Source organism: Artemia franciscana, chromosome 21 (assembly GCF_032884065.1).
Source record: "Artemia franciscana chromosome 21, ASM3288406v1, whole genome shotgun sequence".
Taxonomy (NCBI): Eukaryota; Metazoa; Arthropoda; class Branchiopoda; order Anostraca; family Artemiidae; genus Artemia; species Artemia franciscana.
Window position 1 is genome coordinate 4799777 of NC_088883.1, and position 25818 is coordinate 4825594.

The 25818-nt window shown below is 33.8% G+C and overlaps 2 protein-coding genes across 6 annotated transcripts in view; one reads left to right on the forward strand and one right to left on the reverse strand.

Moving 5' to 3' along the window:
* Positions 1 to 25818, forward strand: part of LOC136040891 (uncharacterized) — a 319761-nt gene that overhangs the window by 249849 nt on the left and 44094 nt on the right. The window lies entirely within an intron of this gene.
* Positions 1 to 25818, reverse strand: part of LOC136040564 (chorion peroxidase-like) — a 57904-nt gene that overhangs the window by 9841 nt on the left and 22245 nt on the right. For all 4 annotated transcript variants that reach the window (XM_065724789.1, XM_065724791.1, XM_065724790.1 and 1 more), the window contains exons 6-9: positions 21613 to 21980; positions 17260 to 17650; positions 8762 to 9013; positions 3857 to 4080 (exon numbers count right to left, since the gene is read on the reverse strand). In XM_065724789.1, coding sequence (XP_065580861.1) covers positions 3857 to 4080; positions 8762 to 9013; positions 17260 to 17650; positions 21613 to 21980 — 1235 coding nt within the window. The remainder of the gene's footprint in view (positions 1 to 3856; positions 4081 to 8761; positions 9014 to 17259; positions 17651 to 21612; positions 21981 to 25818) is intronic.

Below are 25818 nucleotides of genomic sequence, written 5' to 3' on the forward strand. Positions count from 1 at the left end.
GGAGGGTTATTTTCCAAGGGGAGGGGGTGTATTTTGGAGGGGAAAATTAGTGCAGGCTCCCATTTGTTTTGGCTATTGTGTTTGTTAAGCAGAAAACAAATCTCGGATTCTGGAAATTATATAAAAAAAAAGGTAACATTGTTGTGATATATTGAAAAAGAAGACTTTAAGATTACAGAAAAACAATATACCGAAACTCTCATAAGAAACATAAACGCTAAAGTGCTAACAATAGTAAAATAAATAGTTTTGACCCTCCCCCAAGCGATCATAGGTGCATTCATATCTGATAAACACGACCTTCTAATATTTTTGTGTTGGCTGTAGCCATGGTTAAAATTTTTCAAAACATTAACACATTTACTTTAATCTTGTCATGTTGATCATAAAAAAAAAGTCCCTGTTAATTTAATCAGCAAAGGCTATATCGAAGGATTTTTCAACCATCCCCCTTGAAAATTTTCGTCTGACTGCAAATGCGTTACAAAATGCATATAGCCTAAGTAATTTTTGGTCAATTTTCATGGCTTTTATTGTACCCCTCCCCCTGAAAAAATAGCCCCCCTCCAACAAAAATCCTGGTTATGCTCTCGTTAGTAGCACTTTCACTCCGTAAAAAATCAAATATTAAGAATACGTTGATTCTAAAAGACCGCTACACCCTTAAAGAACAACAATGCCTTCATAAGCTGTTTGGGGTCATTTGCCTACAACTTACTTTTTGGTTTTTTTGTTGGAAACGTTTCTAATTTTTTAGAAAATTTGGAATCAGCTACTGCCAAGAACTGAGTAACTGTGTGTAAATGACTGTCATTGAAATTCATATTGCCTTTTCGTATTTTTCCTAATTTCTTAACATGTATAGGTAGTCCTCGTCTGGGGTGGGATGATGTCATAAATAAAGATTTAAAGGAAATGGGAACTTCCTAAAAGGGTGTAAAGAGGGAGGCCTTGCATAGATTAGGTTGGAGGAGAAGCGTGCGTAGCTGTGTTGGCCTTAGGCGGCTTGGTGCTGCAGTGAGTTATCAGTAGTAGTAGTAGCAGTAATCCAGCCCTTGTCGTGGGGGCTCTCAGGGGTTTTATCAGCCCCGGAGTTATGGTTATTGGAACTTTGGACTATTTTGAGCAAAATGGCTATCTCTAAATCATTGTCAGTTGCATTTGTAGAAAATAGGGCATGGGGGGTTAGTTTTCCTACGACACCAGCGACCACACGCATTTTACCGTCCATCGTGTATACTATCAAATCTGCCAAAAAACAAAATTTTGGATTTCCTTATTTTGAATTAACGAAAAATCTAGTTTAAATCCAGGTAGCTGTGTTGGCCTCAGGCGGCTTGGTGCTGCAATGAGTTATTAGTAGTAGTAGTAGTAGTAGTAGTATAGGGTTAACGAAGCTTCTACTTAATCAAACTGTAATCATTAAATCTCGTGGTCTCTGTATTTAGCACTTTAAAGGAATAAAAATTCAAAGTTAGGTAAATTTTCACGAGACTTTGAGACCTCCAACATAGCTGATTCTCGGTGACCACAAAATGTGGATTATAAACATCAACTTTCATTCATAGTTATGGGTTAAGCATGTCCTATGGGCGTGCCAGGAATAAGAATTTCCTTCAATGAATACAAGTATGAATTAATTATGCAACAATTAGCCTACTAATAATCCAAACAAATATATAGCTAACTCTGCTGAGTTGTTCCTGAAGTTGTCTGGACTAAGAAAACAAACCAACAAAATAACGATGCCAATGATGCTAACTTTTTAGTAATTATGAATAATTAAATAGCAAATAAATTTACAAATTCAAATAAAATTAAATAATAAATTTAATAAAATAAAATAAATAAATTTAAATAAAAAATAAATTAAATATATTAAAAAAATAAATATAAAATAACAGTTAGCGTCCAAAATTTCCACAACATTTCTTCAAGCAGCTCAAGCAACAGTGGAAAAAGAAATTAAAAGAAGAAGCATAAATAATGAATTAAAAATAAAGGTTAAAATATGTTTTTTCCTAAAATTTATTTCTAAAATTTGTAAACCTTTTTATTTTCTTAATTATCTTATCATCACTTTTCTGTAATTTATTCCCCGATAAATAAAGGGAAATTTAGATGCTACAATAATGGCAATTGGAACTAACAGCTGTTTTTGTGTGTACTATAATTGTGGTAATCAGAACAAACCTGAAATATGCATGAGAAGCACAAAGGTGAACTATTATTATTATGTTTAAACACAAGGAGAGAGTGATAAAAATCCCGTAAGCCAAAAGCTGGTAAAATTTTTGCCTTTAATGCTCTAATCTCACAAAATCACTGGAAGATTTAATTCGGAGTAAAAATTTATGGATGAACTTCGGATATTTCAATGAGTGGCAAGCAAATCCCAGGATCTGGATCTGCGGCTATGTAACAGAAGTTGATGTCTTTTTTTTGCATTTTGTATGTTTGGGGAAGTTTTTTTTTATAAGAGGAATTTGTATTTAATAAAGGCTATTTTGTGTAGAAATATTGTAGTTTGAATTGCTTGTCAAGGCCCACACTTAACCTAAAGGTTCAGTCCAAGAAATCATGGACTAAAGTTTGATTTGTGAATTGGCAAAGCCTTAAAAAGAATGAACGATCTTTTTAGTGTTAGGCAAAAACTGTATATTTTCTTTGGTACTAGAGTAAATTTAGCCAAAATTAAGTTAACCGCTATCTATTTTTATTACCACATTTAAAAAAGGTTGCTTCTTTTATTGCCACCCTTGCCAATTGCGTGACTTTTGTCACGGCTAACAAAAAGGGCTAGAAAATCATTCAATGAACGATAAGAAATAGGTGATCTATGAGAGAGGCTAGACAAATATGCCCTTTTGGCATAGGTAAACAAAACAATATTATCAGCACTTCGTCTAGGAAAAAAAAGACACAAGAATAAGGCAGTATTCACTCACAAAAATAAAACACCACATTCCTCATTAAGTCGTCCATGCCAAAGACCTTATCATTAGTTCCTTTTTATACTGAACAAATAACCAATAACCAGATTAACCAGATTGACTAATAACCAATAACCAGATTAACCAGATTAACCAGATAACCAATAACCAAATAACCAAGATTGAACAAAAGTTCCTCTAGTTGATCTAACTGCTGTGGGCCTAACATAGACTAGCTACTTTGAAGAGTGCAAACTAAAAGCCACATAACTCCACCGTAATGTGTATACTCTACAAGATTATTACATGGCAAGTCTTTCATCAGATTGTGTGGACCATGACGCTATGCATATTTGAAGACAGTACTTTGCAGTTACCTATAACACAATTGACACTTGAATTAACCTTGACACTTGCAGCAACAAAATCAGAATGCTTTAAAATTCAGAAATTGAAATATTGATTTTTAATATCAAATCGATATTGTTCGTTATCGATCTTTAAACGAAGCCTAGGAGCGGCTATCAAAAAGGCTTGATCGCTGAAAGCAACCTTTCTACTACTGGAATTTCCGATATGCTTATGTATTCTTACCCATTGCAATAAGACCTCTTTAGAAATCACATCTTTCTTTTGGGGGGGAGGGGGTATCTTTATCACTCTTTGTTTTTTTGGCCTTAAGGTTTCATTACTTTCACAGCTTGTCAATTTTGCTTGTCTTTACGTGTCTGAAGCCGGCGAAAGCAAATATTTAAGTGTTCTTTACTATTGCCAGGCTGATTCTATTATTCTTATTAGACGCCCGATGGCTGTCAATCTGCAAGCTCATTGGAATAGATTTTCCCCATATAATTAGATATCTATTCAGATTATTAATTTATGCTTAATACTCTACATTTTTAGAACTTTTAAGGTATACTCACATCACTATTCATTACATCAGTAAGATCTTCAAACCTTCGCGCTTTTCTGAGTCCACAAACTTGACGGTATGCATTGTAGCCATCGAGACCATGGTCACGACCTCTTCTGATATTGATAGATATCAAATCAAAACCATGCTTTTTTCCAGGTCGTTGGAATAAATGGTTTGACACCTCCTCTGAAACCCATTCATCAGCTGATTGGCAACGCTGCTCAACAAGACCTAGAAGTTCAGTTTCATTACGAATTCTATAACCATTATTTTCTTGTCCATAAAGGAAAATATTATTTTTCACTTGTTCTTGAAGATGAATTTGAAAGCAGAAAAAACGTCGGATTTGCATCCAGTAGTAACAATTATAGAGGGAAATATATATCATAGAAGATGGCACAGGCAGGCTTAGATAAAATACAAGAATATTTGAGATTAACTTGATGGGTAAGAAAGATAAACTAGACAAACTAAAATAAGGAAAAAAAAATTTACGGACATTAGATATATGTCAATTAATGCAATTTTATTTATTATATACCAAGCTTTCCTGCGAAATTGCCTACGGCTTGTTTTGGGTACCCGATCTACTGACTTATCTCAAACAGTAGGCTGCACGAAAAGCGTTGTACAATTCTGCTTTCTAGGGCTATAATGAGAGAAATTTTGAGTTCGCTAGGGCCTGATCTGTAGATGAGGGATGACAGATTGCCAAAGATTGTCCTTTTCGATTGTACTTACATTGTACTCATCTAGATTGTACTCATCTAGAGCTATACGGAAAGCAGGTCCTCCTCGGATCGGGTGGCAAGACATCGTACGGGAAATCTAAGGGAAATGAGAAATTCCTAGGAGAGCGCAAGGAGGAGGTTTTGAATAGATGGGATGGAGGATGAGCGATGAGCGTGCGTAGCTGTGTTGGCCTCAGGTGGCATTGCGTTGAGGTGTGTTCTTAGTAATAGTAGTAAGTACCAAAGGAATGAAAACCTCCTGGCAATAGTAATTTATCTAAATCTATTTTTGCTAGACCATCCTTGAAAAATTCCCCCCCTCCCCAGATCAAGATTAAATTCTTATTTCTACTTTTTTTAATTACTCAATTATCATATGAACCCTTTTGTTTTGGGCATGAGAACGTGTTGGTCTATCAAACAGAAAAACATGCTTATGTCTTGTTTAACTCCTCTGTTTTGTTTGTTATTCCATCTTCACAAAAAACAGTTGATTCCCAAAATACTATGACTCAAAAAATTTCCAGTTTTTATATTTGATATAAATTAGCATCTAAATAGCGTAGGAATATATTATTTATCAAAATAATTAGATTGTCTTACGAAAACACATCGTAAAAATAAATCACTAAAATTAAAGCAAACTTTTTAACATCGAAATATAAGACAAGTAACTGTCTTTCTCAATTGGTTTCTGCTCATTAGTTATACCAAATAATAAATTAATTTAGTTTTGAGTAAAATGATATATTTTATTTTCATATCTTTGTAGTCACTTCTATATTTATGCCTGTCGTTTTTTCATATTTTGTGTATGTATGTATGTATGTATTTATTTGTAACCCATCATACAAAATAATGAATTCATGGAGTACATTGAAAAAAGAAGAAGAAGGAAACAACATATCGTAATTAGATTCTAAAATATAAACAAAAATAATTCTACGTAAAAAACAACATTTTGCCATTCATGGCCGGTTTGCTTATTACACATATGTACATTCAGTTCAACTAACTTAGCACGCGGGTCAGACCCCTTATACCTTAGACCGGCATGGAATTGAATTATGTGTGACGGTTTTTTGTTTGCTGACTACAGAGTGCCTTAATTATATCAAAAATATCTTCAAGTGTGTTGGAAAAAACACAAATAGCATAAAGAAAGAAAGCGATCAAAAATGGGTTTTTAAAAGCCAAATGAAAATACTGCAAAAAACACAGAAAGCGAATATTTCGAGAGAACAACCGCCTCTCTTCTTCAGCGCGAACAAACTAATAAGATCAAGGAAAAATCAAAAACCAAAAAACAATTGGGGAAAGTACAACAAAACCAATGAAAAAACCGCCAAAAAATTAACTAAAAATCAATAAAAGGCCAAAAATTAAAAGAATTAAAATATTTGCTTTCTGTGTTTTCTTCAGTATTTTCATTTGGCCTTTAGAAACCTCATTTTTGATCGTTTTATTTCTTTGTGTTATGGCCAATGTGGTTTAAGAAATTATAAGCTAATAGGTTTATTGTTACAGTTTTTCAATCCCTCCCCCTCCTCTAACTAAAATCCTGGATCTGCCCTTGTTGACGTGATTTCTAAAAATTAGCGATTTCTAAAAATTAGCTCTAAAGGAGTTCAGCTTGATTATTCAACACTTTTTTTCCATTTGAAACGTTAATCAAAAATTCATTCCACTACTTTCTAACTTTACTGACTTAATGAAAATCTAACTACAATTTAACTTTTTTTATTCCACAGCATATAGCGCTTTATGAATATTTGGTGCAAAAATACCCTAGTTCGGTCATTGAGTTTTTGTGATTTTCGTCATCTTCCTTCTGGAGGAAGAGGTTGTAAACTTAAAATAGACTAAAATATAGAGTACTTCAATCATACAGAAGTATATTACAGCTACTGCTACTACTAACAACTCATTACAGGACTAAGCTGCCTGAGACCAGCAATCCAAACCTATTCAAAGCTTTATTCTTATCCCCTCCCAAGAAATTCTAATGACTTTTAAACTTTCCCTACGAATTCACTCCTTTCTTTAAGAATCTTTCCTTTCAATTTCATCCGTCTATTATTACTCTGAAAAAATTCTCAGAAATCCTCCTCCGGGCCGTGTCTGTTCTACTCTGTTATATGCATCCAACATCTTCACTTACAATGGTTCCTTCATAAACTAAGTTGCCTACCTGATACATCGTTTTGCTTTCAAGTATCACAGCTTCACCTTCATTTATTCTTAGTCTAAGTGGCCTTGTTTTCAAATCTATTCAAATACCTTAGATATTTTATCCATGGCCTCCGTTTCTTATCTCCTTAATTCATACTTTAAGGTTTTCTTTGCTTCTCTTGCCTTGCTCTTATTTTCATATAGCTGTAACTAAAATGCTTCTTGTACAAACTCCTACTTTCTACCAACTCAAAGTGTTTTCAGTAATATTCCTAGCTTCGTCTCTAACTCTAGTCCCTAAAACACCCTCTGCAGCTTTGCAAACTATTTTTCCAGAATTATTCTATCTGTATTCTACATTGTTGAATTTTAGACTTTTAAGCTTCATGTTCATTTATTCTTGGAAAATCCCTCTCTATGTCTTGTCCTCGAGTCTAGAAGTGTTGTAAGTTCCTGGAAGATGGTTACTTTTCCTAAATTCCAATTTTCTAATAGCTCTAGACATTACTAGATGATTATCTTTACTTTTATTATAAATAAAAGGGTATAATACCATATACCCATCGATCATGCTAGTCTTCAATTTATAATAGCATAGTCCATAAGGCTGGCCGTCTTACCATCATGTGAATACCATGTTAACTTATGGGTCATTTTATGACCAAATACTGCATTGGTTATAACTAGATTGAAATATCTTCAAAATTGTAGCAGTCTGTAACCATTATTATTTTCTTTTCCTGCACCAAAATATCCTAGGTGGAGATACCATCTATCCCTGTTCTTATCCACCTGGAAGTTAAAATTCCCCAATAAAAACACTATGTTTTTATATGGGATGGTGTCCATTTATTCCTGTAACTGTAGGTAGGATATATGAGAGTCACTACAGACTCCATAGTGTACATATACTATAATGACTGATGCCTTGCACTTTCTAGGTGTAAGATAAGCAGCCAGAATTACATTGTTAAGTCCTTCTCAATGTTGGCAAGACCTAGAAGCTTCTTTGTTTGTCACGAGCCCTACTCCCTGATAATGCACACCATCTTTCTTTGCTGAGTATAAAAATTGCATAAATAATAATTGCATAAAAAATGCTCAAAATGATTCTAGGTAACTGGGAACTCAAATAGTTCCAGTTAACTAACCTGAATTTGTCAGTCAAAATGTCAATTCAGCACATATTGCTTTTACGTTGGAATATTTTTAGTCACAATATTCAAATTATCGAAATTGTTGGCATTGTTGCGGTGTAGTGAAAGGCAATGAGTACCAAAAGTGCAAGACAGAGACTAATACATCTTCTCAAGTCTAGTCTGTTGGCCTAAACTATTATTTTGCGTAGATTCTTCATATGCTCAAATGGGATAGATGCTTGATCAGAAACCGTTAAACTATTCCCAGGTATAAAATCTGAATAAACTTGGAGGGTTTATTGACGCTCCAGGTGCTGTATATGGAAACAAAGAAATGAATAATGCCTCATGTCACAGAGTCCAATTGGTTTACTTAATTTTAATTAATTTTAGCAACTTTATTTTGAAAAGCAAATACATGTAAATGGGCCTTTTTTCAAATTTTACAGATAGTTTTCTTGAACCAGAATAAATCAAATTATTTTTTTTTCCAAACCAAGGTAAGGAGTGATGTTACAACTTAAAACATTCAGAAAATTGATATAAGCTGCTTGGCGACATGAAATGTTAGAGCAACCTTTGGTCAACTTTGCTCAGAAGTGCAAACATTCTTGACCGACGAAGAGCTGCAGAAGCAACCCTTAGATTCTATTTCTTCACCACCGATTGAATGCTGCAGTTTTCAAATCCTCAAAACATTAAAAATGGTATGTCTCAAGAAGAGGTTATGAATACAAATACATAAAGCAAATAATATAAAATATAAAAATGATGACACAGTCCTTACATACAGTCTCAAATTGCACTGCATTCTTACAACCTAGTTGGTTATTGAAGTTGGTTGAACCAACTTTAAAAAATGAATAATACCTCGTGTCACAGAGTCCAATTGGTTTGGAGTTTTCAGGAAACCAGGTCTGTTAAACCAATCTCTTAATTTGTGTTCTGTCCATTGTCCAGATTCACTCACGGAATGCCAGTCACCCTGAATAAGAGAGTGACCCATTCGGAATGCTGCAGTGGTGAACTCGTTTGTGATTGAGGGATTGATGAATTCATTATAGGTGTTGGAATATCCACCGCTTAATGGATATAGGCTGTATGCTTCAATTACTCGGTTTCCTGAAATATAAGATTGTTTGCATAATAAAACTTTCCAATGAGTAAAAACAAAATCTTAAGGGTAAAAAATCTTAATTTGAACGTTGATAGGGCGTTGACCGTTGATGTCATTGTTGATCGTTGATCGTTGATCGTTGATGTCGTTAATTTGAACGTTGATCCGATGTCATTTTCTAGTGTACAAGCAGCCCTTTCAGTACCGTAAAGATTAATCAGGTATCAAACATAGCATTGAAAGTAATCAAGATAGGACTAAATGATGAAAGCAAACTTAAGTATAAACTTAAGTATAAAAGATTGGAACAATAGATTGAATTCAAAAAGCTAAAAATTTGTAAGGTATGAGTAAATCACTCCCTTCCACCCCCGCCCCTAGTAAAATCCTGCAGTGGGCCACTTAAAGTCTCATTCTCTGGGGTTTTAAATATAAACGAATTCCATCCTATATTTTAACGAATATGAAATACAACGGAAAAACGATTGAACGAGAATTATTTTCTGTTTTTCAGAAACAAATTTACATTCAGAGTAATGATAAATTAAGAAAAAGAGGAAAAATACAAAAAAGTTTACAGACTATAGCATAATACATACAAAAAACAAAAAAAGCACTAAGCAAATCAGGGGAAAAATTATTATATTTCAGGTAAATCATGCTAATATCGTGGTTCAAATTAAGTGAACTTTTAAGCTTACTCTTTCTTTCAATTACAGTAATAAGATGACCAAATACAGGGTTTGGGGGTTCTTTCCCCCCAGAATTTCAATAAACCCTTTTGGGTATTTTTGCTGAAAATATATTTTTGGTATGGTCAATGAAAGAAAAATTGCCTCTTTGTATTTTAAAAAATACAATTTCTCCATGCCATCTAGATTTTCCATTGTAATAGATTGACGCCGCTAGCTCTTAAAATGCTATTAAATAAAAAAAATTTTTTTTAACTGAAAGTAGGGAGCGACATTAAAGCTTAAAACAAACAGAAAATACCCCGTATATGAAAGGGGCTGCTCCCTCTTCAACGCCTTGCTCTTTGCACTAAAGTTTGACTCTTTCTCTCAACTCTACTTTTTAAAACAGTAAAAACTTTAGCGTAAAGAGCAGGGCGTTGAAGAGGGAGCAGCCCCTTTCATATACGGGCTAATTTATGTTCGTTTTAAGTTTTAATGTCGCTCCCTACTTTCAGTTAAAAAAACTTGTTTTTTTTATATTTAATTTCTGAACGTTTTTTAGTTAATCCATGTATTGATTTCGGATCTCTGCAGATTAATAATTAAAGCGAAATTTGTATATTTATTTGTTTTGCTAAATGGCTTTCCCATAGTTTTGATCGAATGATTTTGAGAAAAAAAGGGGGAAGGGAGGACCAGTTGCCCTCCAATTTTTTGGGTACTTAAAAAGGCAACTAGAGCTTAATTTTTTACGAACGTTTTCATTAGTAAAAGATATACGTAACTTACGAATTAGCTTACGTAACAAACTTCTATATTCGTATGTTTTTATTACGTATATGAGAGGGTTCGCCCACTCGTCAATAACTCTTTACATTAAAGCTTAAATTTTATCCCCTGAATCACAAAGGCTGTAGAATAAATAGTTGAAATTACAAAAAATCCTATTGCGTAAAGAGTGAGGTATTAGGAGGAGGTGAACCCCTTATATGCGTAATATTTTCTGTTCGTTTTAAGTTTTAATGCTACTCCTTACTTCCAGTGGAAAAAAACTTTATCATATTAATTTTCTCATTGTTTTTTTTAAATAATGCTAGAAAATGCTGCGCTCCCTTTATGGAAATCTTCTTCCCCCATGACAAATTTCTCCATAAAAAATTTCCCCCACATAACCCCCTCTTCTCAACCCCCCTCCCAACCAAAAAAAAACCTGAAAACTTCTCTACACTTCCCAATAACCATTACTACATGCAAACACTGGTAAAAATTTGTAACTTGCAGAACCTCCCACGGGGACTGTGGGGGAGTAAGTCGTCCCCAAAGACATAGTTATAAGGTTTTTCGGCTATGCTGAATAAAATGGCTATATTAGAATTGTCATCCGATGACTTTGGGAAAAAATGAGCGTGTGAGGGGGCCTAGGTGCCCTCCAATTTTTTTGGTCACTTAAAAAGGGCACTTGAACCTTTCATTTCCGTTCCAATGAGCCCCCTTGCGAAATTATAGGACCACTGGGTCAATACGATCACCCCTGGGAAAATGAAAAAACAAAACAAAAGAATAAACAAAAAACAAACAAACAAATAAACACGCATCCGTGATTTGTCTTCTGGCAAAAAATACAAAATTCCACGTTTTTGTAGATAGGAGCTTTGAACTTGTACAGTAGGCATTTCTGATACGCTGAATCTGATGGTGTGATTTTCGTTAAGATTCTGTGACTTTTAGGGGGTGTTTCCCCCTATTTTCTAAAATATGGCAAATTTTCTCAGGCTCGTAACTTTTGATGGGTAAGACTAAACTCGATGAAACTTATATATTTAAAATCAGCATTAAACTGCGATTCTTTTGATGTAGCTATTGGTATCACAATTCCGTTTCTTAAAGTTTTGGTTACTATTGAGCCGGGTCGCTCCTTACTACAGTTCGTTACCACAAACTGTTTGATTAGTAAAAAAGTTAAGAGGTTTGTTGATCCTCTTGCGATAGTACTGGTCATAAGGGAAATAACGACATTATATTAGGGACCAAAAGTTACTCCTAAGCCACCCAAGAAAGCGACGATAACCTACAATGAGTAATGTGGAAAAAAAAATGCTTTAGGACATTATAGTAAATGAAATAGCAATGTATTGTTTTTTCTAAAATCAAACACGAAACCGTTTGCGATTGAGGGATTAAAAGATTCATTATAGGTATTTGGTAATTCATCACTTAATCAATAAAAGCTATATTTTTTTGTTAAATAAATTTCCTTTCTGAAAAACTATGAGTGCAATTCTTTGGTGAAGAAAACAACTGAATTTTTATGAGCAAAAGAGTTTAGGCAAGAGATGTATGATGAAATGGCTTTGAAACAAGGAGCTTATGCGAGACTTAATATTGTAGGCTGATAAGTTAGGGCTTGTTGCTGAAGTCACAACCTCTTATGACCATATTATGCACTTGATATGGACTAGTTGGTGTGGTAAATAATTAGTTTTTAGAATATAATCATAAGTAATTAGTTTCAGAATAAGTATAATAGACTTGAGATATAAACACATGATTGTAAAAAATTTTGAATTCATATGAATTATTTTATAATTTTGTTATATTTCTAGGTGGGGTGGTTTTCCCTGGGGCTAGGAGCAAAACTTTATTTGACTATTTATTTTAAAAAATAAGAGCTAAATTTTTCTCTCTTTAAAAATTGTATGACATTTTTAATCACGTGAAACTTTGTGTTTTTTTTTATTGATAAAGACATTGAACATGTCACATATTCAGGCCTTTCTTTTTTTTTACTTTTTCTATTTTTCCTCTAGGGGGAGAAATGTAAATTATTCCAGGAGGTTTGGGCTCAAATTCAAAAATGAGTTTTTAGGACCTTCATTTAATAACAACAAATTTATGTACTTATGTACAACAACATTTGCAGTTAAGGTCTGGAGTGCTTCCAACGTGTGAAGGTCTAGACCACCCTTCCTAAGAATAAAACTTCCATGGGGAAAAACTTATAGCATATTAAACTATGTATATCAACTAGTTTCAGACCAATGATAAAACCATTTTTTACAAATCGACAGCTTAAAGCCTCTAAAAGGGAAGAATTTAAAAAATTTGAAAAAAACATACAAAATAGAACACGCTTCGTTCCATATCAGCAACACAGTGAATTTGTTGCTTTGATTTGTATGTATGTCATAAGTACTGCGTTTAATTCATTCTCTGACTCAGTAAATGTCATCTTTTGATAAGAATTACATAAAAAAAACTAGTTTTTTTAACTGAAAGTAAGGAGCGACATTAAAACTTAAAACGAACAGAAATTACTCCGTATATGAAATGGGTTGTCCCCTCCGCAATCCCTCGCTCTTTACGCTAAAGCTTTTAATTGTATTAAAAAGCAGAATTGTGGCAAAGAGTCAAACTTTAGCGTAAAGAGCGAGGGATTGCGGAGGGGACAACCCATTTCATATACGGAGTAATTTCTGTTGGTTTTAAGTTTTAATGTCGCTCCTTACTTTCAGTTAAAAAAACTAGTTTTTTTTATGTAATTTCTGAACGTTTTTGAATTAATGCATGTTTGATTTTGGCTCTCCACACATAAATTATTAAAATGAAATTTGCATATTAATTCCTTTTTTGGCTAAATGGCTTTCTCTTAGTTTTGATCAGACGATTTTGAGAAATAAGGGATGGGAAAGGAGGCCTAGTTGCCATGCAATTTTTCGGTTACATAAAAAGGCAACTATAAATTTTTATTTTTAACGAATTTTTCTATTAGTAAAAAATATACGTAACTTAAGAATTATCTTACGTAACAAACTTTTATATTCTTTAATTTTTATTATGTATATGAGAGGGTTTGTACCCTCGTTAATACCTCGTTCTTTACACTAAATCGCAAGTTTTGTCCCAATTCTTTAAGAATGACCCCTGAATCAGAAAGGCCGTAGAATGAATAGTTGAAATTACTAAAAATACTATAGCATAAAGAGCGAGGTATTTATCTCCTCCTAAATACCTCGCTCTTTATGCTAAAGTATTTTTAGAACCCCTCGCATGCGTAATAATCTCTGTTCGTTTTAAGTTTCAATGCTACTCTTTACTTTCAATTGAACAAAAAATTTTCCATGTTTATTTTTTCATTGTTTTTTTATAGTAATTTTAGAAAATCCTGCGCCCTTTTCATTGAATTTCTGTTCCCCCATGACACATTTCTCCATGGAAAGATCCTCCCACATAGCCCCCTCCCCTCAACCCCACCCCCAAAACAAAAAAAAAAATCCCCTGAAACCGACTGTACACTTCCCAATAACCATTATTATATGTAAACACTGGTCGAAGTTTGTAAGTTGCAGCCCCACCCCCAGGGACTTTGGGGGAGTAAGTCATTCCCAAAGACATAGTTATTATGGTTTTTGACTATGTGGAACAAAATGGCTATCTCAAAATTTTGATCTGTTGACTTTGGAGAAAAAATGAGCGTGGGAGGGGGCCTAGGTGCCCTCCAATTTTTTTGGTCACTTAAAAAGGGCACTAGAACTTTTCATTTCCGTTAGAATGAGCCCTCTTGCGACATTCTAGGACCACTTGGTCGATACGATGACTCCTGGGAAAAAAAAAAAAAAAAAAAAAAAAAAAACAAACAAATAAACACGCACCCGTGATTTGTCTTCTGGCAAAAAATTCAAAATTTCACATTTTTGTAGATAGGAGCTTGAAACTTCTACAGTAGGGTTCTCTGATACGCTGAATCTGATGGTGTCATTTTCGTTAAGATCCTACGACTTTTAGGGGGCGTTTCCCCCTATTTTCCTAAATAAGGCAAATTTTCTCAGGCTCGTAACTTTTGATGGGTAAGACTAAACTTGATGAAACTTATATATTTAAAATCAGCATTAAAATGCGATTCTTTTGATGTAGCTATTGATATCAAAATTCAATTTTTTAGAGTTTTGGTTACTATTGAGCCGGATCACTCCTTACTACAGTTCGTTACCACGAACTGTTTGATAAAAAAAACTGTATAATCTCTTCCTTTGTTGTTTTTTTTTCTTTGTCAACAAAAATGGTAACCAAATACCATATTTATAAGATGCCGACATCTATGTAGACAGAAAAAGATAGAATATGTCATCAAAAGTTGATATATTTCAAACAGTTCGTGGTAACGAACTGTAGTAAGGAGCGACCCGGCTCAATAGTAACCAAAAGTCTAAAAAATGGAATTTTGGTACCAATAGCTACATCAAAAGACTCAAATTTTAATGTTGATTTTAAATATATAAGTTTCATCAAGTTTAGTCTTACGCATCAAAAGTTACGAGCCTGAGAAAATTTGCATTATTTTAGAAAATAGGGGGAAACACCCCCTAAAAGTCATAGAATCTTAACGGAAATCACACCATCAGATTCAGCGTATCAGGGAACTCTACTGTAGAAGTTTCAAGCTCCTATCTACAAAAATGTGGAATTTTATATTTTTTGCCAGAAGGCAGATCACGGATGCGTGTTTATTTGTTTGTTTGTTTTTTTTGTTTTTTCCCAGGGGTGATCGTATCGACCCAATTGTCCTAGAATGTTGCGAGAGGGCTCATTCTAACGGAAATTAAAAGTTCTAGTGCGCTTTTTAAGTGATCAAAAAATTGGAGGGCACCTAGGCCCCCTCCCACGCTAATTATTTTCCCAAAGTCAACGGATCAAAATTCTGAGATAGCAATTATTAAGCGTAGTCGAAAAACCTTATAACTATGTCTTTGGGGACGACTTACTCCCCCACAGTCCCCGTGGGAGGGGTTACAAGCTCAAAACTTTGACCAGTGCTTACATATAGTAATGGTTATTGGGAAGTGTACAGGCGTTTTCAGGAGGACTTTTTGGTTGGAGGCAGGGGTTGAGAAGAGGGGGATATGCTGGGGGAACTTTCCATCGAGGAATTTGTCATGGGGGAAGAAAATTTCCATGAAGGGAACGCAGGATTTACTAGCATTACTTAAAAAAAACAATGAAAAAGTTTTTTTCAGCTGGAAGTAAGCAGCAGCATTAAAACTTAAAACGAACAGAAATAATTACCCATATAAGGGGCTCACCTCCTCCTAATACCTCGCTCTTTACGCTGAAGTATTTTTAGTAATTTCAACTATTTATTCTGCGGCTTTTGTGATTCAGGGGTCATTCTTAAGGAATTGGGACAAAATTTAAGCTTTAGTGTAAAGAGCGAGGTACTGACGAGGGGGCAAACCCCCTCATATATGTAATAAAAACATAAGAATACAAAAGTTCTTTACGCAAACTAATTTATAAGTTACGTATATCTTTTGCTTATAAAAAGATTCGTAAGAAATTAAAAGTTCTAGTTGCCTTTTTAATTAACCGAAAATCGGACGGCAACTAGGCTTCTTCCCCCGCTCTTTTTTTCTCAAAATCATTCGATCAAAATTATGAGAAAGCCATTTAGCAAAAAAAAAAACAAATATAAAATTTCGTTTTAATAATTCCTCTGCGGAGAGCCAAAATCAAAACATGCATTGATTCAAAAACGTTCAGAAATTAAATTAAAAAAAAAGTTTTTCAAATGAAAGTAAGGAGCCACATTAAAAATTAAAACGAACAGAAATTACTCCGTATATGAAAGGGGCTTTTCCTTCTCAACGCCCCGCTCTTTACGCTGAAGTTTTTTTACTGTTTTAAAATGTAGAGTTAAGAGAAAGAGTCAAACTTTAGCGTAAAGAGCGGGGCGTTGAGAAGGAAAAGCCCCTTTCATATACGGAGTAATTTCTGTTCGTTTTAATTTTTAATGTCACTCCTTACTTTCATTTGAAAAACTTGTTTTTTTTTATTTAATTGATTAAAAGATTCTCCTGTCAATAAAAAAGTTAACATTATTTTTTTTTGTTTCACTCACTTTTTGAGCAGACACGCCATTTTTCTTCATTCACATGTTTTTTTTCTACAATAGCTTCTTTTTCATGGCCGTGAATTTCTAATACCCACTACCTACGACTAGCTGAGTAACTGGACAGGTAAAAACTATTAAGAAAATGAAAGTCATTATCAAAACACTATCTTAGCCTTATAAAACAGTTTTGGTGACTATTCAGCTCAATAGCAACTAAAACTCTAAGAAATAGAGTCTTGAAAACAATAAATACATCAAAAGAATCAAACTTTGAGGCTTACTCAAAACATGTGAAATTTATCAAGCTTAGTGTTACCCATTAAAAGTTACGAGCCTGAGGAATTTTGCCTAATTTTATAAAGAGAAGAAACACCCCCAAACATTAATTAATTTTTATTAAAGCAATACTTTCAGAATCAGCATACCCTACTGTTGAGGTTTCAGACTCCTATACACTAAAATGTGAAATTTTGCATTTTTTGCCAGAAGCAAGGTCATGGATCTTTTTTCCTTCTTCTTTCTTTTGTTTGGGGGATTATTTTAGAATTTTAGTTACAAAAATAAATAAATTTTAGCTACAAGCTTGAGTTTCACCGCTGACGATTTTTGGGAACAAGTCCAGTAATTTTTTTTAAATAGCTTTTGCGAATCCGCAAATAATTTGACTATCTTCCAAGAGAAAATATATTACCAAGAACAACTGGAAGGTATTCATTGTAAGTGATTCTTTGCATTAGAGCACCCATTATTCGTCTAGTTTCTTGAAAAATTTTCTCATCACTCCAGTGAGGATTTAGCTTTTCTAATTGGCCTGCCAGTCGATTATGTTCCCTTAAAAACAGGATATGAAGTGCAGTTAGTCCTGGAACTTGGTTCATTCTATCATCTCCACTTATGAAGCATCCCTTAGAACCAGGGTCACGGATACAGTTGGTAGCAGAGGGATCTTCAGGTGGAAAATCCTTTCCATTGACCTTTTGGACACTCATTCGGCCTCGCTTCAATTCACGTAATTTGTGGGCAGTTTCATCATCATTGCCATAAATATGAGATGCATCAATGAAGTGAGAAATTATATTCATCTAAAATTAAATAATTTTTAAGAGTTATTTTTTGTCTATTAGTTTTATTCTTACACGTAAAATTTAACTTATTTCACTTCTCTTATTAACTCAACACGTCTATATGTTTTAGGATGAAATTAGGACGTAAAACTTAGACCCAGTGTGGTTACTGAGTGAATAAAAAGGGGAAAAAGAAAGAAATCGAAAAGAAATAAAAAAACATATGAGAGATCAGTCTTAATAATATTCAAAAGATACAAAACAACGATAACATCTATAGTAAAGAGAAAGGAGCACAAATGAGGAAGGAAAAGAACAAGACGCAAAAATGATAATAGCTGAGAAACTAAATCAGAAGAAAACTGGCAAAAATGAAAATACAATTATTACAAGACTTAGGAGAAAACCATGAGAAAACATATCCTACAGAATATGATATTCGAAAGACAAAAAAGGTAAATCTTGAGGAACTGGATTTCAAATTTGTTTGATCTGATAAATTGAACATTTTTGCCCAATTAAGTATGTTGCTCATTTCTAAATTAACACCGGACACGTTAAGGACTTTAGATTTGTAAATATTTCTCCGTAATCTTGTAAAGTTTGCTGTCTAGCAAAAAGTCTAGCAAAATTATAAGCTTAAAAATCAAAAACCTAGACTCTTCGAACTTAAAACTCATCAAAACCATGAACCTAAATTCCGAAGTGATAAGCAAATTAAGTGAGTTCGAAGAGTTTTTACTTGTTTAACCTTTTAAACCGTGAAAACCTGTATCCACAAAATGGTAGAATCTAGGTAGACTTTTTTTTCCAGAATATTGACATGAAAGAAAGGTTAACTTTATAGGCTGGATTTTTTCCTCACTAAAAAAAAACAAAAAAACTTGTTTTATCACTTCAAAGGAATAATTCGAGTTACATTTCTTGAGGTGGATTTCTTAGTTTACGAATTAATATACGACACTTTTAGGGTTGGGGGACCTTTAGGAGTGGTCCTACTTGAGGAAATTATAGCGTAGTAATATAACGTGGAATAAACCCGCTTTCTAAGGCTATTATGAGAGAAGGGTGAGATAGCTAGGACAGGTTTTGTGGATGAAGGATGACCGATTACTTAAGATCGTCCTTGTCAGACAAACATCTAGGTCTAAACAAAAGCAATTCGTCCCCTATTGGGTTGGGAAGATGTCATGAGGAAAGATTTAAGGGAAATAGAAACTTCCTGGGAGGGTGTAAAGAGGGAGGTTTTGAATAGATTTGTGGCGGAGGTGGCTGTGTTGACCTCAGTTGATTGGTGCTGCATTGAGTTATTAGTAATAGTAGTTTTTAGGGTACGTAAAAGATATTACCAATAGTTAGGCAATGTAGGGATATCGAGTATTTAGATACTAGTTTAAGTAGTTTTTGAGTGTCCTTATTTAACCTTGTGTATTATTTCTTGATTAGTAATAATTTTTTTGTAAAACATGGATGAATACTTGAGATTTATTCATGTTTACATGAAAACTTGTTGATCCAAGTCTATTAATCGTAAACACCTACCCTTTAAAGTGCTTAAAGATACATCACTATATTTAAAAGACCATTTGAATTTTATCTACAGACACTTGCTTTGTATCATGTGCCTGCTCAAAAACAACTACTTTATTTACGAAGTCCAAATGGGTTAGTCTTTCCGTTCAATTGATCAATTAACCATCTTGATCATTGCTATGTGCAGTCCTCAAGCAATACCAATCACTGAGTGAGGCTTCTCATTGCGATCACTGAGCTCTTAGAATTTATTGACACGGCACCAGAGGCAACAGAGTAGGCTACAGACTACTTAAAATCCTGTTGTTACATTAAAAAACATTTGATGTAACTTCATTGACTCTCTTCTACAATTTTATAGAGTCAGCTACATATCAGAGCTTTCTTTTCATAGAATAAACATGTTTATGGCAGATAAACATGTGGTCTAGGAGTTTTGTCTGATCACTTGCAAGTAAATTCATTGACCTTAAAGAGTTCGGGAAAATTGTTTTGGCATTGCATGTCTGTGGGAATTATCTCACAAAAAGGTTATACCGTCAAACCCATCGGTCTATTCCCTCAAAGAACACTCAACAGACTTGTATCCAGCCCCAAGCTATATGAACTGTGTTTCTATGGGTGAAATGTAGAGTGCCTGATAAACTAAAACTAAAATCTCAAAAACTAGCAGTAAAACTTAAATCTCCTAAGGAATAGAAAATAATCAACCACATTGGGAATAAATAATAGGTTTGAGCAAAGCCGTATCCAGGGGGGGTATATGATTTGACCCTCCCCCCTTTCACCCAAATATTTGTCTGATTCGTTTCTTTGACTCGAAATATTTGTAACAAAAATGGATATAACCAAATTTTTTATTCATTTTTTCAGGTTTTTCAGTGTCCCCCCAAAAAAAATTCTTTTGTAAGCACCCCTTCCTAAGCTGGATACAGCCCCGAATTTGAGGAAGTTACGACTCTTAGACATAAAACAAGCATGTAATTAGACGCTATACACTTGGAAAACGATAACATTTTAAAATTAAAGGATTATGAAAAACTACAAAGCAAATAGTACAATACTACAAAGCAAAAAACTACAAAGCAAATAGTACAATACTACAAAGCAAAAAACTACAAAGCAAATAGTTCAATACTACAAAGCAAAAAAATACAAAGCAAATAGTACAATACTACAAAGCAAAAAACTACAAAGCAAATAGTACAATACTACAAAGCAAAAACTATAAAGCAATAGTACTGCAAATAGCAATCTGAAAACACAAAATTTAAATGAGGAGGAACAGTAGGTAGGGCAGCGTGGCACTAAGATGGTAATTTTCAAAAAGCATATGTTAGCTGCTGAAACCATTTATTGGTGGGGGTTTATCTGCCCCAAAATTGGCGGCACGTTTATTATAGAATTTAGATGAACAACGAAACTTATCTAGCTTTGTCCAGTTTCTAGCCAAAACGCTATCCCTAGCATTATCCGGCTAATTAAACAGTATTTAGAAAAGAGCAAAGAACTGAAAAGCTTGTTTTATTTATTTTTTATTTTTTAGGACCATTTATTTTGGCAAAGCTTTCGCATTCCATTCATTTATGGGAGTAGAAAAAGATGATATAATATGTTTGACCCCCCTCCCTCTAATTAAAAAAATAGAGCCATTCGAATATTTTCTGGACAAAATATGATATAAAATACGGATTGTACTGATCGTTACGACTTATTAATTTGGGGGGAGTTGGCTTTAAATCCAAGTCTGGCAAAATATCTCATAGCGCGGCTGCTGCTTGCATACCTCGTATAATCGATTTTTTCGAAAATGTGGAAATATTTGCTATTTTTATCTAAGAAAGTACACCATCAAATTAGCTTTTGTCGTCTCCTGAACAATTTGATTTCTCAATTGTAAGAGGTGCCCGCAGCAGTCGCAATAACGTATTTTGAATTACCGGAACCAAAAATGAATTTTTTGGATTTTATTCCAAAAATTTATGGACTTTGGTTTTACTCACGCAATAAGAAATCGAAAAATTCCGAGATTTTATTAGGGAATGCTATATTGAGGTAGTAGTACATGTGTCTGTGTGTTGATTTTCTAATCACATACAAGTTTAGATCTTAGTTATGCTTGCTCAAATTTTGGTCAGAGCTTTTTTGGCAGTTTTTTGTTTTATGAAACTGATTTGGTATTAATATTTTCTTTAAATTAAGAACCTATTAGTTCTTTCATTATTGCTAAACCAAAAACATTTTTGGGTTGATTAAGATCATGCTACTGCCTTACTCAGAATCATATATTTCTACAACTAAATATGAATTGCAAAATAAATAAAATTTAACTACGTGCTGTAATTACTAACTTCAATTCTTCATAATTATTTGGCTTTATTTAGCAACAAGGTAGAAATAATTAGGGCCAATTTTAAATGTAAAATTTTGATACAAATATAAAATACCTGGTCCGCATATCCAAAGCGACAATCAGCCCTCGGTGCAATCACTGAGCGAATCATATTTAAACACCGCACACCCATTGACTTGAAAAACTTATCATTTGCTGGTATTTCAACTTCAAAACAATGTCTATGCTTCTTCTTCGGTGAAAGTAGCTCATTTTTGGATGAGCAACATTGAATGACTGAGTCATTTGCTGATCTGAACATGGGAACATGTGATAAATCATGATCTAAGAATTGTCCCCACTGCATTGACATATGTGTTGCATCATTCCAAGGGTGATCTTCATCGAAAAGTACTCTGCTACGAATTGCTCTCACATTTGGAAGCTCTGCTCCACTTTTAGCTCTCTTTGGAGTCCATATACCTTGAAGTAAAAAAATTGCATTTATTTGAAATAGCTCATAAATTTAAAAAAAAGATAGGTAGATATCTTCATCCGATATAAAAAGCCATCTTCTGATAAAGTAAAACCCCAGATTCAATACAATCATCCCTGGGAAAAGATTGATAAGGTACATATTAGTGCCATCCCAACCAAAATTTTATTTACCTTAATGTTTCAAGGTGGAAAACTATGTTCATCCATTGAAGAGTTTTTGGCAATGGTAATTTCAATACTCTTTTTCTTAAAGGCTTTAATTTCTTTTTTGGAATATTCAAAAATTTACATTCGTGTTTATAATTTAATTTTTAGTTGAATCACAATAAAAATTGTTATTTTCAAAGAATGTTAAGAAAAAAATACTTTTCACTAAACAGTTTAACCAAAAGTTTTTGGTAATGGTAATTTCAATAATCTTTTTCTTAAAGGTTTTAATTTCTTTTTCCGAATATTCAAAAATTTACTTTCGTATTTAAAATTTAGTTTTTAGTTTAATCACAATAAGAATTATTATTTTCAAAGAATGTTAAGGAAAAAATACTTTTCACTAAACAGTTTAACCGAAAGTTTTTGGTAATGGTAATTTCAATAGTCTTTTTCTTAAAGGTTTTAATTTCTTTTTCCGAATATTCAAAAATTTACTTTCGTATTTATAATTTAGTTTTTAGTTTAATCACAATAAGAATTACTATTTTCAAAGAATGTTAAGGAAAAAATACTTTTCACTAAACAGTTTAACCGAAAACACATTATGTCAGCAGCTATAGATTGCAGTTTACTCTTTACTAGGTTGCAGCCATTGTCACAGCCATGATCAGCAATAAAGTCGTTGTTGATCTCAAATTTTAGAGTTTGGGTTTACTTTTAGGTCTACTAAAGCGTTGCTTTACATTTAAATTTTTTACATCTATATTAAAGCTATGTAGGGAAAGAGAAAATATTTATTGAAAAAGAATAGAAAATAACTTACAAATATGGTGTACGTACTGTGCAGCCAACATTAAACAAAAAACTAAACACACTATAACACATTACTTAAAATAATTTTTGAAGAAAGAAGAAAATTTCACTTCCAAAAACACCATTTTAAAAGAAAAAAAAGTATAGCCTATACTAAGAATTAGTTTCAGCAGCCCACGATAAGTCAGCCTATAAACCTCTTGAGGAACTATTGTGACGACACTGGAGCAAAATTGGGTTCGTAACTTGAAAAATTCGAGCAGAACTATGATTATGTTTTAAATGAAACACTAGTTCAATGCGATCCCTTATATAACTTCTACTAGGACAAAAACAAAACTATTTTTTTAAATCAGACTTTTTTAAGTTTTCCTCTTTAAATTATGATTTTTTTTTAACTTTTTGTTTTGTTATTAGTCATTAATGGCAATTCCTACACGAAAAAAAAATGTCTTTACAAAATGTTTCTGCAAACTCATAGGGCTGGAAGAACAGAAATGGCATCTTGAACCAGTCTATTAGATACTCTGGCCGCAATTATTCTACCTATATTTTTCAGCCGTCAAAGGAGGATGATTCTAGACAAAAAGAAAAGAAATTATTTTAGAAACCAATCCAGAGAATTGCTAACAGCTGCCAAAATTTCCTCACCCAAGAAAACTTCTACAAAACTATAAATTTTAGAGGAGGTAATAGTGGCACTAATTCATGAACGTATACGTGGGGGAGGGGGCAGAATATATGCTCTGAATCTAGGGAAGGGGTTTATTTTTCTGGATTTTATATTTGAAAACACCATAAAAGGTAGCCAAAAATAGAAAGACTAAAAATAATATTTTAAAATGTGGTAGGGGGACAAGAAGCTATACCACCCAAACCTTCCCCTTCCCTGAATCGGAACCACTGGGAGTTGTCAACCATTTCAAGAGAATTAAAACTCAGGAATTAGTAAAACGAAAGAGCCCCCCTAATTTGGTACATCTCTAAACTATAAAGAGACTATAAGCGGCGGAAGAAGAAGAGAAAATCGAATCTAAACATCAGCCAAAGTTGAAGGATTAATATTTTCTATGTCCTGTATGCAGGAGCGCACAATTGACAGGTTTCTTATAATTTTTTTGTTCAGCAATTAAACTTGTGATTTTTGGGTAAATACAATTCAACTATTGGCTTCCATTTTTTTTTTCAAGTAATTTCAGTTTGATTATGACAAATTTCAATTCAACAGCAAGGTAGTAAAAATTTTAATAAAAAATCTAGTAAACGTGTCAAAAATGCACTCACAACGTTGAGGACACTTAAAAAATTCTTGCCAGACAATTTGATCCCCACTGAAAGGAAATTATTCCCAAAGGTTTTCTCCACGCTGAAAATTCCCCCAGGCAATGCCCCCCTCCTGCCCCCCCCCCCCCCCCCGCAAAAATATCTGTATGTTTCCCAATAACAAATACTATCTGTAAGTAATGAACAAAATACAAAACTTATAAAGGGAATTAAGGTTCTGCAATAGGGTTTACTAATTGTTTTGCAGCTAGGGAGGGAGGAAGATACCTCAAAAATGTGAATTTTAATGCCAAATATCTCAGCTCTCGTCGAACCATTAGATAAATACAGAATTAGTTCTAAGGAAGAGACAAGGGAATGTTAAGGTAGAAATTGATGCATAATCGCTCAGGACCGTCATAAGAATGTTTATTTGGGAGGGGGGTATTATCATTTAGGGGGAATGGTACAAAAGAAACTTTAAAAAACAAATCAGAAATGTGAAATTGATATCTACTTCGTTATGATTTATGAGAATATTTCTGGTCTACGTAGTTATTATGAAAGTAAAGAGTAACATTAAACTCTAAAATGGGCAGAATTTATTCCTTTCAGAAGGAAGATTACCTTTTTCTCATCTTCGCCTCCACATCATGGTGGTAGAAACTTCAGAGTGTGCTCATTAGATAAGAAATTGAGAGCTCTAGTTCTTTTTTCAAAGTCCAAAATGATTGGAGACCATCCAGCTGCGTGGGGGTGGTATATTCAGAAGGGAGGCACGTCCCGGGGAGGTATTTTCCTCGGAGGGGATATTTTCCACGGGGGATTTCTGGGGGGTATTTTCTGTGACGGAGGATATTTTCCAAGGGCATTTTCTGCAGGAATGTATTCAGGGGGGGGGTGTAAATATGTGCCACCTAAAAACTTATCTCTGGTTTTACCTTCAATGATTCAAAAGTAACTTGTATAAAATATGGCTTTTTTTCTATTTCAAGAACATTGTAGTGTCCAAGCCAAAAACATGGGTATAGTGTTGTCCTAATGTTGAAGTTCATAGTACTAGTTCTGCTTGTCAACCCTGGCGGCTGGAAGTGGATTGGCTAGATTATGGACGAACCTGTTGCGTGGGTAAGCATCTAGTTCTGATTCAAGTAAGCTCATCGGATACATGATTCATCAATGAGTGTGGATGATGTTATATCTTTATGAGACTGAACTCTAATTTTAACTTCTTCAATGGGCTTAAGAAATCATAATAGCTCTTGCAGTAGGATCCGTTCGTAGTTGGTTATGTCTCTGCCCTTTTGGTATTTTTTTTTAATAAAAGGGGACGCTTAGAATAGAACAGTCGGTCACTGGTTGTGGTTTTCAGCGTGCTTAATTATTTCTAGAGTCAAAGTATGCTCATGAAGAAGATTTTAAGCTATCTGATAGCTTTCGACCGACTGTTCTGAACGTAGATGACTTACATCTACATCTACTAAGGCTTACAATACCCTACCGCTTGAACTGTGATGTAGGAACTCCCTTGGTTCTTTCAAAAAGATAAACAAAAATTATCTTGTTTTGAATTAGTTTAAATTGAATAAAGAATCTA